The 24,151-nt window shown below is 44.7% G+C and overlaps 1 protein-coding gene across 7 annotated transcripts in view; it reads left to right on the top strand.

Annotated features, from left to right (window-relative positions):
* DSCAM (DS cell adhesion molecule) overlaps positions 1–24,151 on the top strand; it is a 695,956-nt gene that overhangs the window by 540,285 nt on the left and 131,520 nt on the right. For all 7 annotated transcript variants that reach the window (XR_011534071.1, XR_011534072.1, XM_008538164.2 and 4 more), the window contains 3 exons: positions 15,793–15,989; positions 17,024–17,120; positions 17,672–17,800. Coding sequence is in view for 5 of the 7 variants with exons in the window: in XM_008538164.2 (XP_008536386.1) it covers positions 15,793–15,989; positions 17,024–17,120; positions 17,672–17,800 (423 nt within the window). In the remaining 2 variants the exon portion in view is untranslated. The remainder of the gene's footprint in view (positions 1–15,792; positions 15,990–17,023; positions 17,121–17,671; positions 17,801–24,151) is intronic.

The raw sequence follows: 24,151 nt of genomic DNA, 5'->3' as shown, positions 1-24,151 counted from the left end.
ATGCCTATAGAACCTTCTATCGATCTGTGGCAAGAATCCCTTTGAAAACACTACTTGAAACCCTCTTCTTGGAAAGTAAGCAGACTGTCACTCCACTTTTGTCATATCAAGTTAACAGAATTTAGCACCTGAAAAAAAACCACTCCCTTTTTCTTTTTTTTTTTCAACCTATGCTGTCAATTTTCTAGATAATAGGATGGATACAGCCATTATATTATTTACCAAATCCATTGATACTTCATTTAGAACCTACAAAAGTGAAATTTACTTCTGAACATGCTTTATTTATTACTCAAACTTATAAAAACCACAAGTGTTTAAATATAAAATCTCAGTCCACCCATCACCCTAAAACTGTTTTTGTTTTTCTCCTCTGGTCCTTGCCTATATATATATATGAATATGGTATATATTTGAATATATATGAATATCATATATATGAATATCATATATATTTCATATATATATGAAAAGCTCTTCAGCCTTGGTGGAATGGTGTAAATCTAGGTTGGAAAACAAGTCATTGATACAAATATTAGCTAGAGAAAAAATAACTAACATTAGGAACCTGTACAGTCTACAAAAGGCTTTCTGTGTACTTGCTCTCTGCAACTGCTCTGTGTTGAGGGACACATCACCATGGTGCAGAGGACAGATGAGGAATCAGGCTCAGAGCATAAACACCCACCTAAGTTTATAGCTCCTAATTGGCAGAGCCAAAACTCAGAGCCAGCTCTTCTGATTCCAAATCCTCCACTGTTTCCACAACACCCCCACAAGATGCTAAAGTCAGGTTCCGGGTGATTTGGGGGGAAAAAGAGTGACGGTGCAAAGAACAGCTCTAAAGCGGCCGTTCTCTGCTTTGGCGTGCACCAGGATCACATGGCGTGCTCGTTCAAACAGATGGGCCTTCCCAGAATTTGCATTTCTAACAAGTTCCCAGGTGATGCCTCTGCTGCTAGGTCAGGGACCACTCTTGAAAACCACTGTGGTAACCAAATTAATAACAAAGACTGCTGGTAAAACTATAAATTTTTACAACTATGTTTGAAAGCTGTTTGACGTTATCTCATCAATTTAAAGATATACACGTACCTTAACTAGAAATTTCACTCCTCTGTATGTTCCCTAGAGAAATTCATGCATAAGTGACCATGGTTTGTGTACAAAAATGTTCACAGTCGCCGTGTTTGCAATGAATGGCCAAATTCTGAAACCTCCCAATATACCATGGAGTGTGCATACAAAGAAATATTGTTCAGCAATGAAAACACTTGCAGGCACCATATATATGCTGCAGATATACAAGCAAAACACAGAATGATAGGACAAAACAATACAGACAGTGTGGTCCTATTGTATACACAATTCAGAAACAGGAAAGACTGGAGTCTGTTGTTTACGGTGCATGCCCACGCGGGAAAAGTGTAGACTGACTTACTGTGTGACCGCGAGTGAGTCATCCAGCCTGTTTGTGCCTCAATTTCTGCACTTACAAAATCAGAGTAGTAATTGCACCTACCTCCTAGGGCTTCTGTAAAGATTAAAAGCTAATGAAATTCTCAACATAGCGCTTAATACATGTTGGCTATAATTATCATCATCATCATTACCCCAGGTGTCTTTAAAAGGACTTTTTGCTTCCCTGATACTGAAATAGTCAAATGATAAAAACATGCAGGAAGAAAATGATAACCAGATTAAACCAAATATTATAACCAAATCCAGATAACCAAATTAACAGAAAAACATAGGCATCGTATGCAAGCAAAAGAGAACACATCATCAGTGGCCAAATGAAGAGGGTACTGTGGGAAATGAATATTGACAGAGGATGAAGACCAAGTGATCAGAATGGCTTCAAGGAAAAGGCAAAATGTTAGAAATTTAAAATATACTGGGGATTACAGGGTCAAAGGCAGGATCAAAGTCCTGGTCATTGGCTCGTCTTGGACAAGAATGTTCAGGTGGAGGAAGCCCCTGGGATGCCCTAAAGAAGGAGGAGGTGTGAGCACAGCTCGGATGAGACACTGCCCTGACTTCCAGGGAGCCCCAAGGCAATATGTTGTTGCAGGTGTCATTAACAGTATGTGGCGTAGTCACCATCACGAGTGTTAATGGGGATGATGGTTTCTCTTCCTTCTCTTTGCTTCTCTGTGAAAAACAGCTATATATAAAGCACCTGCTCAAAAGTTAGAACGTGGCTTTGGGCCTAATTATTCTGTGTATCAGTCCCCTAGCCACTGGAAACCACTGGTCCTGGTTCCATGGAAACTTCTTACCTTCCAAGAACTGTATCTGAATACTTTAGAAGGAAGAAGGCTTGTCTGGGGGACAATCCACTTCCAAGGTCCCGCCCCAGGCTGTTGGCCAGACACTTGCATTCCTCCTGGTCCTCTCCATGAGCCATCTGGGTGTCCTGGTGACATGATGGCAAGGTTCCCCCGAGCAAGTGATCAGAGAGAGAGAGAGAACTCTAGTGCCCAAGATGGAAGCTGCAATCTTTTCTAATCTAATCTCAGAGTTGACATGCCACCCCTTCTGCCGTATTCTATTGGTCATACACATCAACAACTGGTAAAATGTGGGAAGGGGCTCTGCAAGGGCTTGCATGGCAGGAAGTCAAGATCACTAGGGACCCCTTGGGGGGCTGGCTAACACATGACCAATTATTAATGTTTTCTGATTAATGTTCTCGACCTCACCCAAGTTTTCATGATGGCACGGTCTCTTTTCTTATCATTTTTTTGAATTTATTTTTTGCTATCACTATTGGCAGGAAATCAAAGTCTACTATTTTCTTTTTTTCTACCTAATTATTAGGAAGTTTTCTTATTAGGCAAAACATAGCATCTACGTACATGACCAGACAGGAAAAAAAAAAGGACATGCCTATCTCTATGCCAATTGGAGGAAAATACCGTTTTTAATATCTTTTGGTTAATATTCATACTTGTCATGCAAAATAAGTCAACTTCCTTCCAATAATGTGACTTGAAACAGGTTCAGAGTGAATATAATATGAAGCCTAAATGTTCTCTGTCTTCACCCCAGCTCCTTTAATCATGTCATGAGGCCTGGGCAAAGCTGCCAGGAAGTAGGGATGTTGTCATTCCTGTTCGAGTTTAACATCAAATACAGCCCACTCTAGCCTGGAAACATGTATTTGATTAATGGTTATAATCAAAGTAACTTCATTATGTAAGCATAATAACCCAGCCGAGGAGATATTTTAGCGCGTGCTAAGAACTTGTTAATTCCTGGCTGGAGAAATCATTTTCTTTATGGGGATTAGAGCTGCCCAGCAGGCAGCCTTACTTGCTAAAACTTTTATGAACAATAAGTATTTGGACAGGAGGAATTTTTGATTCTGCAGCCTGATAATAGCACTTCAAGTTTCTGCGGGGCCTTTCTTCCAACACACTCAGTGGGTTCCACTAACGTAATCTCATTAATCCTCATCACCGCCTCAGGAGGCTGGAGGTCTCATTGTTCTTACAGATGAGGAAATGAAGATGACGCTGGGAGGCAGAGATCCCAGAGAAAAAGCCACTCAGCCTTTGAACGCCTCGAGAAGGGCCAGGCACAGAATTGCAGGCCATTTTCTCTAGCAAAATGCTACAGACATTTTCAAGAATAGCGCTTTGGGCACCAGTGATCATAGAAGCATTAGTCACAGGAGCGAAAAGGTGAAAGCGCCCCAAGAGTCCATCGATGGATGAATGGATAAACAAGATGTGCCACAGACACACAGTAGAATGTTATTCAGGCTTAAAAAGGAAGGAAATTCTGGCACATGCTATAACGTGGTGAACCTGGGGGACATTATGCTAAGTGAGAGAAGCCAGTCATAAAAAGACAAATATTACATGATTCCTGTTATCTGAGGTTCCTAGAGCAGTCAAACCCATAGAGACAAAAAGTGGAACGGTGGCTGCCCGGAGCTGGGAGAGGGGGAATGGCAGTTGTTGATTAATGGGGACCGAGTTTCCTTTGGGGAAAATGGAAAGTTCTGGAGATGGATGATGGTGGAGGTTGCACAACAACGCGAATGTGCTTAATGCCACTGAACTGTACACTTAAAAGTGGTTGAAATGGTACAATGTACGTTAGATATGCTGAGGAGAACGTGTGTTTGCTGTGACTGGGAAATGCAACTGTGGGTTCCTTGGTGGCCCCCAGGTGATATAAGGATAGGAACCACAGTTATAATGAAAGATGACATTAATAGTTTGCACTGTGTTAGAAAGGGGGCTAACCACTTCTCTCATTAAGGTTTGCCTCTGTGCCCATGGCCGTTGTGATGGGAAGAGAGAAAGAGGAGGCAGCTGGCTCCCAGGCCCATCTTTAAGATTACGGTTAGTCGTTCCCAAGAGGCTGCCCCCTCCCAGGTCTTCTTTATGCCCTCCAGGGAAACCAGGCCGCTCTTCTCCACTGGTAACAGCAGCAGCTGCCTAGGATGCTGAGTATTTACCAGCTTCCAGGGCCAGCGACCTGGATGACCAATGCAGTGGCATGGGACCCTCAGCTTCCAAGGGCTTGCACTTGGGATTGAATGTTCTCCGGCCTCCATCTTGAAACTCTTAACAATTTCGTCTTTAAAGCTGTATTTTGCAAGTGAAGTCCTACACAACAATGGAGCATAAAATGAGGATTCGGAGCCTCAGCCCCCCCCCCCCCCCCCCCCGCCGTCATCCCACCTCCCACCGCCTCCCCTCCTCCCCAGGATGGGTTCTCAGCTGCATACTCTCCCACTCCCTGGGCCCCAGGCTTCCCTCTTCCTGCATCCACTCAGCAATTGCTGTGGTCCTCCACCCTCTGGAGACCTGGTATGTGTAGTGGGAAGATCGGGGTCAGGCTTCCTGCAGCGTCTCCATGTGGGGCATGGCGGCAGCACCACAGAGCTTTCAGAGGGTGACTCAGGCTACCTTGGGGGTCGTCCATCCAAGACCTGGGTGTGGCAGTCATTCTGGTAGGAGGGGAACCTGGCACCTGTTGGGGCGTATGCATGTGCATACCAAGTCGCAGGCCATGTCCTGGGTGTCTGGGAGGGTCGGCACTTGCCCAGCCCAAGACCAAAGGAGTGCCACATTAAATAGAAAATATACACCATCATGACACGTGGGGAGAAAGAGGGACCGCAGGAGGAAGAAAAAAGCTTTGTATTTTAGAACTTTAATGGCATGGTTTTCCTGCTTTTTGAACAAAAGTCTCCATGTTTTCCTTTTGCATCTGGGTCCTACAGGTGATGTCCCAGTCCCGCCAGCATCATCTCTCAAATATGCAACAGCCTGGTGGGAGAGATGTTGGGATCCTTTTTGCAGCTAAGGAATGGAGCTATCAAGGACATCATGGAGAGTCTCCCCTGAGTGGACTCAGCCCGGACCGAGGGGCTATCAAGGATGTTCCAGCTGCCCCATGACCCTGGGTCAGAGGACCTGTGCCCTGTGAGCCAGCCTCGGATCCTCCACTCTGGTTAGGCAAAGAGGCTTTGCGCTTGGATTCAGGAGAGCTGGGTTCTCCTTCTAGATCTCGCAAATACTAGTTGCATGGCAATCAGTCTAAAGCCACACTATCTTAGTATGGGCAAGTGGAACTTAAGAATTCCCTTCTCTACTGAGGACACGAATGTTGTTGTGAGATCATGTATGTAAAAGTGACCTGACACGACAGGATACAGAGGTACACGTGTGTTATTTACTTTGTATGGCTTAGCTTCAACCTGCTTAGCTTCCCGAGATCCTGGAGGAAGGAAGGGAGAAAGGAGAAGGAAAGAGTCATCATGTTAACAATTAAAAAAGATAACTTTACTGTATTACCTTTATGGTGATATTGATGTTTTAAAAACCTTACTAGACAAGAGGGAGCTTTGATTAGGGGTAGGACAGGGGCATAAAGGGAATACTTTCTAGTGTAGCCAGTCTCAAACCCTGTTTCCTTACCTATAAATAAAGGGAAAAAAGGAGAAGATGTCAAATATGAAGTGAATCCTAAAATTCTTTTAAACTGTAATCTTTATTTTTTTCCTCCTTCAAAATAGATGTTTGGTGTCTTCTTGTCTTTGATGGTCTGCGCAGACATCTGTTAATGTAAATTTAAGTCCAATGAATCTGCTAGAAATGTTATTTCTGAATCCCTCACACATATTTATAGCCTAATTTAGAATCTCTTTTAACGGACATTTTATAAATATGTCTTGGGTCATTTTTATGGTCAGAATTTCTATCCCACCAGGTTGCTATGTGGATTAGATACATGCTTAGGATAGGAAAAAGTTTCTAGCACATAGTCAGCATGCATAAAAGTTAGGTATAATTGTTATTATGGAATTGTGAAAGAGAGAGAGAAGAAAAGGAGAAACAAAGAGGAAGAAAGAGAGAGAAAAAATAAGGAAGGAAGGAAGGAGAGAAGGAGCGGAGGGAGGTAGGAAGGAAAGAAGAAGGAAAGAAGGGAGTAGAAAGAAAAAGGGAAAGGAGAGGACAATTAGGGCTGGAAGAGGCCTTAGAAATCATCCAGTTGAGTTGTTTCAATCCAGACTGTACATTAGGATCACTTGGAGAGCGTTAGATAAATCCATTTCTGAGCCCTGCCCCCAGAGACTCTGATTCCTTTGGGCTCAGATGGGGCCTGGGCACTGGTACATTTGAAAAGCTCCTCAGGTAATTCTAACTTCTGAGATGCAGCCCACGTTGGAGCACCTGGTCCCATTCAGCTCTCCTCTATGAGTCAGATGAGAAAACAGAGGCCCAGGGCAGCCAGTGAGCTTCCCACTCAGACCAGTGTGTCTGTGGTCGCATGAGGTTGCAGCCCAGGCTCCTTGCTCCCGGTTTCCTTTCTCACTTCCTCCTCTGACCTGGCAGATGTGAGACAGGCACTGCTCTAACCCTAGTCCACCAGATCCCAAGTCACATCTGCAGAGTCCGGAATAAAGCACTACTGTGGTTCTCCACCCTAAGCAGCCGAATTCAGCAAGGTGGCTGCCGTCTGCATGCTTGATCTTTGAGATGCTCAGCGATCCACATTTTCACCTAAGTCTATTTCAAAATAGAATAGTGAAAATTATTTATTCAGTAGATTTTGATTGACTGATGGACTAAGAGTGAAAATAAATTTTAATTTAAATCTGTGTGTGATATTTTCATTGCGGGATCCATGCAGCAGAGACATGGCTGTTCAACTTTTTGTACGTTTGAAATTTTTCATAGTCATACGTTGGAGGGATGTAAAAAAAAGTAGTTGAAGAAGTAGCTTAAAAAATGTGTTCAGGTCTCAGAACATCTCCCTCCCTGCACCTCCCAGCTGGAAATCCTAGTGTCCCTGCCTCTGTTTTCCAGCTTGGGCATTGGGGCAGCCTTGTTGTCTTGTTCTTGGCCCCACACTCTCCTCTGCCACCTCTGTTCTGACTGTGCAGAGAGACTGAGGGACTTTCCAGGATGTAGGACTTTCCTGCTCGAACATGGGGAGCCCTGGGCATCCGAGAAGTTGGCCGCCCTCTCTCTGTTGAAGGTCGTTATTGATGATGGTGATGGTTTTAGAACACGAGTCATTTAAGTCCGGCCCTGGTTGACTCTCGAATCTGGGCCATAGATGCTCTTTCCTCTTCTCTGGTTTTGTCTTTTCTTCTCTGTAATATGAAGGCGTTGAACCAGATGACCATGACAGGCAGGTTTTCTAGTTGAGGGTCATCCAAGATGCCTGGTATTTCATTTTGTTTCTCTTTCAGTGGAATTTTCATCAGAGCCAGCAAGGGAGAATAGAAATAAAAATGTATTAGGATCAGTTTCGTCTTACTGGTAGAGCCATTAAAACAGGAGAGTAAAGTGTGGAACTAATCTTTAATATCAGTGATTTATTAATATAAGTTTTTATTCTCTCTATGTCCTCGTGTTGAGAAATCAACATATGCATCAATTTACTGCTGAATTACCTCTCCAAACATACAGTGATGTTGTTCACATTTGTAGGATTGACAGTTGTGGACAAGGTTGGTTATGGCTCTTTGGTAAACTCACTGATCTGATGGGAACACCCTCTAAAATCATCAAAGTAGTGACATACCCTCCTAGGAAGTGTTCCGGTAAATGTTAAAAACTCGCTGTTGAGAGTGGAAGGCTGGGAAAAAACCCTGATTTCTAGCATTTGCCAATTTCGGTGGTGTAAATCCTCCCACCATTTCCGGTTTCAAGTTAATTAGGTCACGTCACTGGACAGCAGAGCTGGGTTTCCCGCGCATCATCAGCTGTCCCTGGCCGGTGGCGGTGGCTCCGCTGCACCACCTGTCTTCCTGCTGCAAGAAAGTAGGTCAGATGCGGCTCCCTTGTACCATAAGTGTGCAGAATACTGGACGTTAAGGTGCTGTTAGATGATACGCTGGTGTATGAAGGAAATTTATAAACCGTTGTGTAACGAACTAAACCACACCCTCCGTAATGGCAATGTCATGGAGGAAGCACACAGCCCACATCCTTGAACAAAGCTCTCCTGGTCTGGATTTCCTTTGCTCCTGACAACAGGGTTGGCCCACAGCCTCTCCTTGCTACCCATCCCTCTTCAATTACCCCATCCATTTGTTATGCTTCAGAAATCCTTGCAGAAGGCACCGCTCTGCTGACGTGTTGTCATCTCTCAGCACCCATGACTGTGACAAGTGAAAAGGTCATGCCTTCAAACATTTGCATTGCAAAGAGGCATGATAAAGAACCATTTTTTAAGAATCCTTTTGACCATTCCTTTAAAGGGGTGAAAATACTTGGGTGGGATAGGAGAACACGGGCTTGTCAGAGTATTTCTGACTAAATACAGAATTTATTAACCAGAAATAAAATACCCATTTTGGTGGGGCGCTCTTCCAAAGGAGAAATATGGGTCAGAACAAGCATTTTTTGTAGAGTAAGAAGGGCAAACTGCAAACCAGAGGTCCATGGTTCAGTCGCGGCATTTCTTGACTCAATGTAGAATGCAATAATGCTTTTCATTACTAAGAAAAGGAAAGGTCAGAAAACAAGCAAGTCCTCAAAGCAAAGATGCATTTTCTTGGAGAGCAATAAGGTGTTCTTCTGGTTGGTTGTTTTAAAGTGATAGGAAATTGCATTCCAGGGGAACACCAGCCTTCACGATGCATTTGCTCCCTGCATAGCAGCACAGAAACCTCTGTTTCGGAATTGGTTCACTCTCATTGGAATATAAAGAATTGAGAGTGACAAATACCCTGGAATTGGGTAGTGATCACAGTTGCCACGTCCTCACAGGAAACCTGTGTTTTTTCATGCAGTGCAATATTACAATTTTTTTATTTTTTGCAAGTACTGCAATGAGGAATCCTCTCCATAGCCTTTAGACACCCATACCACTGTGGGACGTTAGCATGGACTGATTTCCAGAGCACAGCTTTGGGACCAGAGTTTCTCTGTTCTCTGCTCAGCACAGCGGGTTCCAAGAATCGACTCCTTTCTGGAGGGACCAGGGGGCCACGTTTCAAAGCTCAACTGTATGCTGGTTTCACAGTTTCTGTTTCATGTTTCCCAGTTTTGAAAGGAAGAATGAGAAGTAAATGTTTTCTTCTTCTTGGGCCTACAACAGACTTGTTCACAGTTTTGCAATTTAGGTCACTTTGGTGGCTTTGGGATCTTTAATTATCATGACTTAGCCCTCAGTCCTTATGAGAAAAAAGTCTTGGTTAGTGGATATGAGCCCAAACCAAAGATGTCTTTAGTAAAGAAGCCTCATGAGGAAGATGTGCCCGAAGGCCTGAGCAGACCACAGCCCCCAGATCAAAGCCCACATTCATTCCTCATCTGAAGACCCCACCTCCCCTGGGACACAAAGAAATCTCTGCCATCAGAAAATGGAGACACCATCAATGTATGCTCATATAGCACTGACTCCGTGCTGTGAGCTGGTTCCTTTTATCCTCTCAATAATCACTATCTCCACTTGACAAGGACAAAACTAAGGCACAGAGTGGCTGAGTTCCTATCTAGGATCACACAGCAAGCCAGTGGCACAACTAAGGGGGCAAACACATGTTATAGAGGCTGATGACATCCTAACCCATAACACGCAACTCATGGGGGTTGTTTTAGAAGCTATCTGTGTTGTACATGACATCCTTCTCTGCAGAGCCATGCAATAGGAATTGTTTTTCAATGTAGAACATATTCCATATGTTCCCAAAGAGTCTAGACCTATGATTAAGTCAACTCAAAACAATTCTCAGTCTCCTATTATAGAAAAATCCAAAATAATAATGGATAAACACAATTATTTATTTCTCTCTCATGTAGACCTTTTCTGGAGTGAAGCAAGCCAGGTTTGGGATGATAGCTTCAGAGTGTCATGAGAGACCTAGGCTCACATCGTCAAAGTCACCACATGGTCAAAGATGGCTGCTGGTGCTCCGGCTATCAGGTCCTGATTTCAGGCTGACACAGGAGGAAATAGAGGAAGCCTAAAGGGATTCCAACCAGCTGAGCATACCTCCCAAAAGTCTTAGATATATCATTGCCTTGAGCTCAGTCATATGGTAACAGCTAGCTATAAGAAAGGCTCATAAATACATTTTTTTCAAGTATTTTTTTTATAATGTTAAAAGCTGGAGAAAGAAAAGAAAAGTTATTGAGCATGCCTAAATACATGCTGATAGCTAATACCCCACTACTGAAGACGTTCCACCAACAGCAGTGCCACTGCTTGCAGCGCCAGTATTCAACTGGTGTCTCTGATCCTTTCTCCAAATCCCTCACAGGAAAATGGTGCTGCCACCTCCTGGCTGGTATATTGTTCAAAAGAAGACATTCAGGGACACTTGCAGAGAGATGTTGCATTTGTCCAGCATCATCATGAGTCAAATGTCCACAGAACCGACATCTCCTACCCTCTTGGACCCTTGAAATATTTTTATTAGTCACATCAGAAAAAAGTCTTTTTAAGTATTTTAAATAGTTCTATGTCCTATTAAACAGACCACACCAAGTATTAACATACTCTCAAGGGCTGAGGATCATGATTTGAAAACCCATGATGGTGACATTCTAGAGTACTCTGAAATACTCAGGGGAGACTAAGTGAGTGTGGGTGTAGACATGTGGCTGCAGGGTGAGGAGAGGAGGGACATCGTGTTTGCTGGACCCAAGTGGTCCCACAGCACCATGGTCTCGAGCTTCGTGCCTGCTCGGTGTGGTTCAGCTCTCCTCTCTCATATCAGTTCTTTCACCGTTTCACTTTTGTTGATGGCCCAGCTCTGGCTGACTGCCACTCTCTCCAAGGGTGGATTCTAATCTGCTGTGGGCAGGAAAGAAATTTAACCACACTCATCTGTCCTGCTTGAAAACATCAATAGACTCTAAGAGAGCATCTGGGGCTGTCTCCGACTGCTAAAATGTTTGCATTTTGTACAGATATTTTAGGGCTATTCCGGGGTTCTTAGACACAATTTACAATTGCTTCATTTTTCTCATAAATATATTCCCTATGGTTGAGATTTACTGAAATGATGCAAGTATAAAAAATAATTCTTACTCTATGTTTAAAGGAAAATTGATGAGGAAACATGTCAGAAGAACCTCACGGATTGGCCTGGCCTCTCCTCATAACTGCGATCAGGAAAGTGGTCCCCAGGGCTGTAATGAGTGTGCATCCCAGTGCACTGAGCATGCTGGCTCATACACAGGGCTGATACACAGAGTAGGTGTGCCCCACTGTCCTGGGCACAGGGGTCCGATGCTCCTGTCTGTTCCCCCTTGGTAAAGATGCCAGCATCCCTTTCAGCTCTCCATCCACACTTGATGTCCAGGTTCCCCACCCTCTGTTCAAAGGGGCCCAGTAGCATCCAGAACTCTTTGATGGCAGATGGTGCAAAGTTGAAGGCAGGAATATCCGTGACTGAGGAGAGATTTGAGGAGGAGTGGTCCATTCTGCTTCCTGCTCCTCCTGGGGTTTCACCCTGGCCTCCTCTGCTGTGAGGACTGCCTTGGAGCAGGACGCCATGTTTCTCTTCGGCCTCTGTCAGTGGAGTATGTATCCAGCCTCCTCTCTGGGCAGGGGGCTCTTGGGTGGTGACTGTCTGGACCAACTAATGGGGCCATTGAACTCCCAGGGCCTTAGGCCCTTCCCTTGGTGAGTTGGGGAACTGGGGTGGGTTGGAAAAGTCTCCATCTGTTGTCCCAGGCTCACAGCTCAGTGGACCTTTCTCATGCTGCTGCTGCACAGGCTGCCACAGGAAGCCTTCTGCCTTCATGATCTCAGAGGAGTGGTTCCAGTCCCTGTGCTTGCTTAATTCTCCAAGGCGGCACATGTCAACCTCTCCTGGAATCTCCCTCACCACCCCCAGCTCCTCTGCAGTGGCAGCACCGTGGTGGGCTCAGGGTTTCCACAGCCAGTAAGCATCAAGCTGACATGGAAGATGCCCACTCACCTTCCTCAGCTTTACTTTACCCATCACGTGATTGAAGAGAAACATCCCTCTCCCCTTCCCATGAACCCTGAATCTTAACACCTCTTCTCCCTCTTCTGTGCTTAATCTTCTTACGTAGAGATTGCAAAAAGGGTGGAGCTACTTGGGGAGACAGTGTGGCAGTTTCTCAAGATTTTAAACATAGAATTTCCACGTGACCCAGTACTTCCTCTCCCAGGAATCGACCTGGGCAAAATGAAAACATAGGTCCACACGACAACATGTACACAAATGTTTATAGCAGCATTATTCGTAAGAACCAAAAAGTGGAAACAACTCAAATGTGCACCAACTGGTAAGTGAATAGGCAAAATTTGGTTTATCCATGCAGTGGAATATTATTCAGCAACAAAAAGGAACAAAGTGCTGATAGACACTATAATATGGATGAACCGTGAAAACATGCTCAGTGAAAAAGATCCAGAAAGCTAGACACAAAAGAATACTTACTGTGTCACTCATTCATAGGAAATGTCCAGAAAAGGTAAATCTATAGGAACAGAATGTCAATCAGTGGCTGCCTAGGACTGGGGGTGGGAAAGGACTATAAATGGGCAGGAGGAATCTTTTTGGGGTAACGTAAATACTTGAAAATTTGATGTGGTGATAACATACAACTCTATATACTTGTATTGGGTTGTAATAGCATGTGTGTGTATGTGTGTTGGGTAATGTAAATTTACTGTATTGCCCCCCAAAACTTCACGTCCACTTGGAACTTCAGAATATGACTGTCTGTGAAATTAGCGTCTTTGCAGATATAGTTAAGATGAAGTCATACTGCATAGGGTGGGTCCTAAATCCAGTGACTGGTGTCCTTATAAGAAACCCATCTGAAGACACAAAGAGACACTCAGGAAAGAACACAGTGTGAAGATGGGGGCAGAGATTGGAGTGACATGGCCACAAGCCAAGAAACACCAAGGGCCACCGGAAGCTGGGAGAGGAGAGGAAAGATTCTTGCCTACAGCTTTCAGAGGGAACGTGGCCCTGCCACCACCTTGGTTTTGGACTGGATTCAACTGTAAGAGAATAAATTTCCATTATTGTAAGCCAGCTGGCTTGTGGTACTTTGTTACAGCTACCCTAGGAAACTAATGCAATATTAGAATTCATTTAACTGTACACTTAAAACAGGTGAATTTTATGGTATGTAAATTACACCTCAATAAAACTGTTAATAAAAATTTGAAATTTTTCTTAACTAGACTACAAAAAGGGAGGGGTTGAGATGAAAGGCTGCGGACTGTATAGTTATTTTGCTGCTTTTCAGATATGCTGGAGGAGAAACCTCACCACAGTCGTAGGCAGCTTTCTTTAACATGTGGGACTCATAGTTTTTCTTGTCCTCAGTTACCAGTTTGCCCACTCCACATCTTGTTGTCTCTGCCACAGGTCTGCTGACAGTAGAGAAACTTCAAAGCATGGGTTCTCCCATGGGTGTTCAGGCTACAGAAATGGTAGATCTTTCTCTTGTTGTCTCAAACCAATCTAATAGGTCATGGGGGAAGACATGATCCATTATATGCCAGTCTTAGAAGAAAGCACAGTGTTTCTATGGTAAAGTGCCCAGGGAGCATTGGAGGGCTTCTGAGGTGGGCAATAAAGAACATAATTGTGAGTTGACCTTAAAAATGAGGGAGGGTGAGGGCCAGTCCCGGTGGCTTAGTGGTTAAGTTCATGCACTTCACTACGGCAGTCCAGATTCTACTCCTGGGCACAGACCTACACCACTTGTCAGGGGTCATGCTGTGGCGGCAGCCCACATACAAAATAGAGAAAGATTGGCAACAGATGTTAGCTCAGGGCAAATATTCCTCAGAAAAAAAGAAAAATGAGGGCGACTCTTTCTTCCTGTGATTGGGAAAATGAGATAAAAAGCAGGTGAAAATGTAAATTTGTCTTGGTGGTTTTGCAAATCCTCCTGATCCTTTTTGATAATATCTTGTTCCTTTCTCATGCTTTTCAAAAATACTTAAACATTTTGTGTATAATTCTTTTAGAGTGTATATCTGGCAATTCTAGCATCTGAAGTCCTTGGGGGATGACTCTCAAATATGGTGAATTATTGGTGACTCTCAATTATGGTGGATTGTTTTCTCATGTCTTTGATATTTTTTATTGTAAGCTCATGTTCAGCAAGTGTTTATCTGGGAGAATTCCAGTGGCCTGGATGGAGAGGACACCCTCCTAGAATGTGCTTGTGTTTGCTTTTGCTGAGTTTCTCAGGCCTATCACCAGACTAGGATCACCATCCTATTAATCCTTTAGCATGAATTCCAGACCTATGTAGAGTCAGAGCAGTTACAGATTCTCAGGGGAGGAGACACTTTGTTCTTCATTCATAACACAAGCCAAGGCGGTTTGCATCTCCCTTCACCATCATGGATTTTTATTTTTATTTTTACTTTGGTTATATACTTGCTCTGAAGATAGAGCCCTTTGAGGAGCCTGGCTTTGGCAGTCTCACCTTTGACTCCCTACCTCTCAAGTGGTTAAAGCATCAGCAGCAGCATCCCTCTGGCCTTTCAACATCCACTTTTGTTTCTGGCTCCTGGGATTTCTCTCACTTTCTCATGAGCTTAGTATCCATTTAAAAAGATGCTTATTTTATGCTATCCAGCATTTCTAGGTGGTTCAGGGATTGGGAGTAGGGTCTTATGTCACCCAGCATATTGCCAAGAATGGAAGTCTATAGATTAATTTTGATGCAGGGGAGAGGGAACTTGAGAAGTTTCACAAATAATGGTTTCTGTTTTCTTAGTGAATTGGGGGTGAGATTCCCGGCTGTAAGTTATGGGAGAAGGGTAACTCTGAGGTCTCCAAGTAACTACAAAAGTTTGTAACAACCATGGGAGGTGGGGATGTCTAGAAGTAATTTCAAGGATTGGTCAGCGGCAACTGGTCAGGGTTCCATCTATGTTGATGAATAAGGGTTCATAGTTCTACAGCTGAAAGTAATAGTTAGAAACGTAGATGATTGCAGAAGGAGGAGCATGATTCTGAGTGGAAACCTCCTTTCCAGTCTAATCAGCAAGTAAAATCATCTTCCTACGGGTTCTAGGGGACATGGGCCATGCTCCATGGCCCACGTCTGCTCTCCACGGGAATGGAAGAGTAACAGTCTCTGAATATGAAACCTTCTGCTTAAGGCTCATTGAGTCACGTTTCATTTTTCTGCCACTCTCCCTCTGTTTTGTTCACGATTCTTGCTCAGCAGTTTCATAAATAAGGTTTATTTCAAAGGAACGTCTCTTTAAGCGTGATTTAGCTGAATGTCGCAGTGGGGAAAATCAGGAACCTGCTTTGATAAATAAGTTGTGTCCCCCTTGGGTTTTCAGTTCCTGCGATGATTACATCCTACCCAAACACGACCCTGGCCACTCAGGGTCAAAAGAAGGAAATGAGTTGCACGGCCCATGGGGAGAAACCCATCATAGTCCGCTGGGAGAAAGAGGACCGGATCATTAACCCCGAAATGGCCCGTTATCTTGTGTCCACCAAGGAAGTGGGAGAGGAGGTGATTTCGACTCTGCAGGTAAAAGCGGGACAAACATGACAGATGGACTCCAACTTCGTTGGCAGAATAAGCCTGTCCTCTCCCATACGTGGGTGCACGTGGGTGATAAACCCCAAATAATCTTCTGGAACTTATGTATGAAGCACCATTTCTCTCCCCCTTCATACAGCGAGATTACTAAGTAGCCTGCAAGAATAGTGCTTTAGCGTAAGTGTTATTAAGAGTAAAATTATTATGAACACAGCAGGGAACCCAACTGGAATAAAAACTATAAGAAATAGAGTCTTTTAATGACAGTTAATCCTGGAGAAGTGACAGCCTACGCTGCGCGCATGTTTTCACTTCCGTAAAAAGAAAAATTGGTCAGGCCTTGGGACAAAAAATATTTTAATGAAAAATATTTTACTTCTTGAGAAAAATCCCATGCAAAAAAAATTCTGCTCTTTATCTAGGATCACAAAAACTAGAATAAGGATTATAGTCTCCCATAAGTTTTAGCACTATTGGTAGTGAGTGAGTGATACTTTTAGTGTGGGGGATAAATGATGCTGCAGCACAGGCATGAAAAAAGAAAAGCCCTGTGTTTGAAACACTGGTATTGATTCACTCACAGGGTCCAATGCTGGAATTCTTCTTGAGCAGACTCTAATGAGGGTCCTGTGAGACCAAGCCTTTACTGCAGTATTATAGATCTGTTTCTTTAGGCGGGCTTGCTTTGGATGCTTTGAAAATCTACTATGAGGAAAAAAAAAGGATATGTGGAGGATATATCAACCTGACCGTGAAATCCCACATAAATTGCACATCCAACTTAACGAGCTGGCAGCTACAATGATAATGTACATTGCACCTGTCCGTCTGCACATTTACAGTTGCCCTGAGATAATTTGCTTCCAGAATTGTGTGTGTGTTTGCGAGTGTGTATGTGTGTAGACGCTGGGGGTGGGAGGAGGGTAAAAGAATGGAGAGATTTTTACAGGCAAAAACCCTTTTAGTGGTTCTCTTGCTCCATGCTGTGGGATAAGATGGATTTCTTTCTGCTTTACACATAGATTTTGCCAACTGTTAGAGAAGATTCTGGCTTCTTCTCCTGTCATGCGATCAATTCTTATGGGGAGGATCGTGGAATAATTCAGCTCACGGTGCAAGGTAGGAAGGAGGCAGCAAAGCGGGAAAAACAGGGCTTTTTTAGGACAGCAGGTGTCTGCCCAGGCTTGGGCATCTGTGTGGGCATCTCTAGCTCACTTTGCCGCATAACACTTCCTAATTCTTGGAAAATTTTGAATATGTACAATGCTCGTGCTAAAGCAGTATTTTTCAGTGCCTGAGATTATTTCAAGGTGCAGCCCCAAAAGACAGGGAACAAAGTCCTTCCGGGTCTGGGTCACAACCTTAGGAATCTTGATACTAGATGATCCAAATTAAAAGGGAAGTTTAACGTTTGGGGCCAAGATATTGAGTGACATTAAAATCCATCCAGGTTTGGCCAAGCTCTGCAAGTGCTATGAAAATGGGCAGTTTTGGAAAAGCGGCATTTTTCCTTCCTAAAACGTGACGAGGAAAAAAATGTCTGCGAGTAAAAAGCCGCTGCCGATGCCGAGGGCTGACACAGCTTGTGTGAGCCACGCTCAGCACTTCCACTGGCTTCTCATGTCCCAGCCGCGTTTGAACTAATGCCGGGTTTTCTGTTGATTGCACAGAGCCCCCAGACCCTCCCGAAATTGAGATCAAAGATGTGAAAGCTCGCACGATTACCCTCAGGTGGACGATGGGCTTTGATGGGAACAGCCCCATCACGGGCTACGATATCGAATGCAAAAATAAATCAGGTAAGGCCTTTATTTCCTCCAGCCTCATCTCCACTTCAAAGAGTCCTTTTATTTTTCTCCTTCCTTATTCATTTACCTGTAAGAGTAAACCTGGACCCGCAGACACTCAGAGGGGGCTCTCTTTCCTAGTTCCTTTCTTCTCTGGCACGACGTCCACCCACGCTTCCTCAGGTGGAGTGGCGTTTTGTGTCGAGATGCACTTCATCGGTTCCTTTCTCCGAGCCAGCCGACCTCAGTCTTGCTTCCTGAGGGCCAATTTGGCATTCTTGCCCCCAATCAGCATGTGGGCGACAGCGGACAGGACCCGGCCACTGTCATTATTTTCCCTCCCTCTCCTGCTTCTCTTTACTTCCCTTGGGTCGCATCCCTGAGCCTCAGCTGTGTTCAGTGTCTGTAGGGTGGGCTGTGCGGTGGGGTTTTGTGCTGAGAAAAGAGAGCTGCTCCTTGCTGAGACAGGGCGCTGACGGCAAGGACCACTCAGGACCGCATCCCGGAGCCCTCCTGCATGTCCTCTGGGCCAGCTCGGCCAGCTCGGCCGGGAGCCCGTGAATAAAACCGACCCAGCTGCCAGGATAGAACAGTTGTGTTTATTTATTCTCTAACATACTGTCTTAAAGTGACAATGCAAACACCCTTTTGAGCTTGATGCTCCACCAGGCGGAGGGTCAGATACCATGGATGTGGCTTCTGGCCAGGACTTTTACCACATCTTGTAAAACAGACAAGGAATTAGAGCGCCATCTGCATGTGAAGGTTAAAATGATTCCCAGAGGCCACACAAATGGCCTTAGTTTTCACTTTCTGGGCACCGTGCGTTACTTGAGATTACACTGTTGTTACCGATTCAGTATCTTTTGAGCTGATGCCGTAGGAAAACATTGAGGCAGCCTGAGAGGCAGGTCAGGAGTGAGGAAAGGTGTCAGTGAGAACAGGGAAGGGACAGAACGAGAAAATGGTGTGAGGTGGGACTATGAAGGAGCTGTAAGGAACTGCTAAGGAGAGCGATACGTGAAGATTAAAAAGAAACTGCACCAAACCAAGAAGAGTGGTTTTAGAAAGGGTATTTGAGACTTGGGCTAAGCAGCTGGATCAGAAATGCACATAGAAAAGATGCAATGGCTCAGCTCATTCGCCCAGAGTCCCAACTAGAGACCTGGAAGTGAGGTGATGCACACACAGGGCCCACGGGAGCCTCTTGAGAGGAGCATGGTGGCTGCCAGTCATACTGTTCCCAGGCAGTGTGACAGAGCCAGCACAGGCTGAGCGCAGGGAGAGGGCGAAGTGACCAGGTGAATGAGCTGAGGATAGTGCTGTCCCAAACAGGGATCTTCCAGCAACTATGACTGCGGGGCTTCCCCGGGGCCAAAGGGAAGAGAAGAGGCCTTGTCCTTGGTCAAAGACGTAAGATCAGGATGGAGCCAAAGAACAAGAAGTTCTGAGATGCAGGTCTTTAGAGAAAGGAAATGCTTCTTAGGTGAGGCAGGCACGTTCCAGCACAGAACAGCCTGGAAACTGATGGTGGCAATGAGAACTCGGGAGAAACGCGGCATAGGAACAATCGACAGAGTCCCCAGAGGGAGGGACAGGCCCTGCCAGTTTCTCTGGCTGAGCCCTAACCACAAGACCACAGGATCTTGATGCTGGTGCCCAGGTAACCCCTCAGGGGAACAGCTCAGTGCCTCCCTGTAATCAGGGGTATCGGTCATTTCCAGGTGCTGGTGATGATCCAGACATTCCACAAGGGTGTTGGGGTCCAGCCTGTCCTGGCTCTGCTGCTGGCCCTGTCTCTTACCAGCTGAACACTTCGCTGGTTGCCTCCCCTAGCCATTCTCCTCTGTAAAATGGGATACCACAGCATCTCCCTGTGACAAGGGTCCCTCAAAGGCCACAGACTGCCCCCTCTGGCCAGAAGGCCCTCCCTTCCCTGGACCACACTGTTGCTATGGTTACTCACGCCTTCTCCTTAGACTCTTCTTGTTACTTCCACAGGGACGCATCCCTGGTCCATACGTGAGGCAAGGCCTCTCTCTCATGTGCTCCTACACAACCATCTCCTTTCTTTCCTGGTGGCTGCGATCGCATCCTTATCTCTGTGATTATTTTGTTGCATTTTGTTTTGTTTTTCAACTTTATCAAGATTTTCTTTTATAAAGCATCTGGATTTTGAGCCAAGTTAGAAAATCTGTTCCCTACACTCGGCTATAAAATAATTCACCCCATTTTCTTCTAGTCCTTGTATGGCTTCTTCCTCTTTCTTTTCAAAATTTAGCTCTCTAATCCACTTGGAGTTCATTTTTGTGTTTGCTGAGAGATATGGACCTAGTTTTATCTTTTTCAAAGTGGGTATCCAGTAGCCCCAACATCCTTTATTAAGATGTCCACCTGTGCCCAGTGATTTGAGAAGCCACCTCTATCATAAACTGCCTTTCCATATGGACTTCAGTCTCTTTCTGGATTTTTTATTCTATTTTATCGAGTAATCTTTCTATTAATGCACCAGTGCTGCTCTGTTCTAATCACAGAGGCTTTATATTTTACTATCTGGTATTGCTAGTTCCCTCTTGTCACTTTTACTTTTTAATGTTTCCTTAGTTTTACAAACTTTAGGGTCAACATGTCTAGCTCCATAAAAACATTTTTCTTATTTTCACTGAGACAGCATTAAATTTGTTATTAGCTTAGGGAGAACGGACCTTTCTGTGATGTTGCTGTGAGTTGAATTCTGTCCACCAAAAAGCTATGTTGAAGTTCCAGCCCCTGGAACCACAGAAAGTGACCTCATTTGGGAATTTGGGGAATAGAGTCATGGCAGCTATGATTATTGATCAACATGTCACCCCACCAGACTGGAAGCTTCTTGGGGGTCCCTGTGCCCACAGGTCTAGTTCTGGCCAGTCCATTTCTCCAGCACCCAGCTCAGCACCTAACATGTGTGGGCACTCAACAGATATTTGTTGAATTCTTTCTAAGAATGGAATGCATTTAAAACCCTTGACCCACTGGCTGGCACATAAGAAACACCTAATAAGTGGCAGCTTTTAGTGTCACTCAAGCATGCATGGAAATGCTTATATATCAAAGGCCTCTAAAACCACAGGTGTTTGTGAAACTATTGTCCCCTTTTCAGAATCCTCAGTATCTCCCAACTTGCCCGTAAGTTTTCCAAAGGCGGGAACTCTGACGTTGTGTGTCCCTGGATCCCCAGTGCCTAGCACAGTGCCGCCATGTAGAGTCATCAATAAATATTCAATTTAGTAACTTTAAATTACATTTGTTGCATTTAATTTACATGAAATCAGATAAAGCAGTCTGTCCAAACTCTAGCTGTGCATCAGAGTGACCCGGGGAACGAAGCTTTTGAAAAGTACAGGTTTCTGGGCACCATTCTTCAGGGATTCAGTAGGTCTTAAAGTGCAGTTGTCAAAAAGCTCCAGGGTGTTTGGAAGGGGCTCACAGATTTGGGGACTGCAGAAGTCACATTTGTAAAATGCCTTGCAAGGTACTGAGTGAACAGATGCTACTCCACAAGCATGAGTTCTCTTTGCTGGTTTTTCTCTGCCTGCTGCCTCAACTTCCACCACAATCCCATTGTCTGGGCTACTGAACTCTCTTCTCTGGGATGCTGAACGCCATGGACTGCACCAGGCAGATTCCTTTTCCCTCTGACTTCCAATTGGGTCTGCCCAATGCAGGCATAGAGAATCATTCAGACAAGGATCCTGGCAGAGTCTGCACTCTCTGTGAGCGGCTTCAGTTGGGGGCCCCTCTTCTGAGATTCCAGTCCTGTCTGGACTCCAGCAACACTGTCCTTTCCCTTTGGCCCTCCTGGCCCTGAGAGGGAGCAGCTCCCCACTCTTGCTAGAGCCTCAGCATCTCCTGTAAATTCCTTTAGCCCAGCCCATGCTTTGGTAAATCATCCCATTGTAAACAATCTTCCAGTGTGACACATAAACCCTCCTTGGAGCTGCATTTGCCCTCTGCATCCAGAAACCACCATGCACTTCCTCCACTGGGCAAAGAGACCTGTCATTAAGCCCCAAAACAATTTCATTCCTCTCCCTTCCTCTTCAAGTCCTCACCCACACACACCCCATTCATGCTTGCCTCCTTCAGCTCTTGGATTTCCAAGCATGCGTTTCTGGTTGTGACTTACTCTTCAGAAGTTTCTTTATTTTGTCCATGGTATGTTCTTCCTGGTTATGTTTGTATTTCAATTTGCAGTCTCGTCCTCCCAAGCATCAGGATCTCTCTGTGATTGTTTTTAACACCCGGCGTTGTATTCTCCAGCACACTTTGTTAATAATTCATGACCTGCCTGTTTGCACGCGTCTGAGATCAGAAGCAGCGCTTTTACTCCCTTTCTCGACTCTTTTCTCCTGGGTAGTCACCTCCCCGTATTTATTCCGCCTTTGATGCCATCTCATTTCCCAGAATGCGTTTGGGGATTTAACTAGACTCTCTTCTCCTTCTCCATTCAGTTATTTTTAAATCCTTCAGGATAACACATTCTCTCTCATCTTCTTGACCTTTAGCTAAAAATCCGTCGTGTGTTGTTTTGAACCTTATTCGAATAGTCATCCTCATCGACATCATCTTTTTCTTTCAATGTATAATCATTGCAAGGGAGAAGCTGAAAACACAGCCCCTTCTCCAAGGACCTTACGCTTCTTGCGCAAGACTCCCGCCTTGGTTACTCCCCTGCAGGTTATTCATATGACTCGACTGGCGGGAGAAAGAAGCGGCCAGTAGACATTACTTTGCCTTTTCAGGCTTTCAGCTACCTCCCAGACACATCCTCAGTGAAGATGGCTATGTCTTCATGACCTTGTCAGTTCTGGAAACATCCACACTGCTCTGGGCAGAGCCATCAACACTGCTAGTGTCTGCTTCCTCCTGGGGCTAGTTAGCGACTTTCTCTGCATCTTACAATGCCTGAGCTTCCTCTCTACTGTCCTAAACATCTTCTCCAGAAGGCCTGGCTTTCTCTTCATGGGACAAGGCTCATATTTATGTGTTATTCCATTGGTATTATATTCCCTCCCCTCATTTGTCCTCCACTGAACCACATTCGTCTTCTCTGCCACAGTTTGATTTTTTTTGCAGCATCTTCTCTTTCTATGTCCTGTTCTTCCACCTGCAATCTTCTTGACTCAAAGGGTACTTTTTCTTTTAGCTGGAATATTCGTTGTCAGTTTCTATTATTCTCCATTCCCTGATAAGTTAGCGCATTCAAAGGCAATCTCAGAGCCACATATTTTTTCTACAATCCAGCAAATCTCTTGCATTTACGGTTACTTTGGAGCAGAGCAGCCCTCTAAACTTCCATAGTCATCATCAATATGGAAAGGGCAGTGGGGCCATTCCCGGGACTCAAAGGTCTGCATATTTTCCATTTATTTATTCATCTATGAAACATGCACTTATTATTTGTTATAATGCTATGTGCCCATCACTGTGCGAGCACTGGGGATACAGCGCTGAACGTGGCAGGCATTGTCTCTGTCCTCATGGGGCTTAGAACCCAGCAGGGAACACAGAATCTCAATGCACTTCTCACAAGTGTGCTGAGCACCATGCGAGGGGACATGGGGAGTGAGGGCCTATGTAAGCATCCTCTGTCCACTGTCCCGGGGGGTCTTTGTTCTTCCACAACCAACACCATTTCCTGACCACCTGCCCCAAATTGGCACCTGCCCAAATTCTTTCTGAAAAAAGAACCATTTACTGACATTCTCATCATTGGTTGAAGCTCTAAAATCAACAGACATAAGTTGTCATATATTCAATGATAACTCTTTATACAAGGCCTGTCCTCTTGTTAAAATTAGCAGTGGTTGAAACGTAATGCCTACGATAAAGGATTTGAGGCTAAATGATTCCAAAAATTAGAACTGAGAAATACATTTAGTAAGCAGTGTTTATGCTGGAGATTGAGATTAGTTTTTATGTATTTCATTTTTACCATTCTCTTTTTGGAGAAGAAAGGATCTGACGTGGTCTAAGGTTTTGCTGGTTTTCAAATATCCTTTAGAACCAGAGGTTGTTTTTTTTTTTTTCTTTTGAGTGGAGAAGTGTCCAGACCATAATTCCTTTTATTATCTTGTACAATGAGTGCCTAGATGTGGCCGTTTTCCATTTCCCTGGCATGAGCTATCGCCACTTGCAGCTTCCGTGATCTCCACTGGGAGACCTGTGGTGTCCCCTCAGATGCTCCTCCCAGAACTCAGCTGCCCGCAGCCTTTGTCCCCCTCGCTCAGCACGGATAGTGTGTGTGATGTCGTGCCCCCTCTGATGGCCACACAGCCAGAACATTGGGAGCATTGCATTGAGAATTCACTTTGAGTTGTAACT

The sequence above is a fragment of the Equus przewalskii genome, chromosome 27 (genome assembly GCF_037783145.1).
Source record: "Equus przewalskii isolate Varuska chromosome 27, EquPr2, whole genome shotgun sequence".
NCBI classification, from domain to species: Eukaryota; Metazoa; Chordata; class Mammalia; order Perissodactyla; family Equidae; genus Equus; species Equus przewalskii.
The sequence above is the reverse complement of the archived record's forward strand: the minus strand, read 5'-3'. Positions and strand labels throughout refer to the sequence as shown.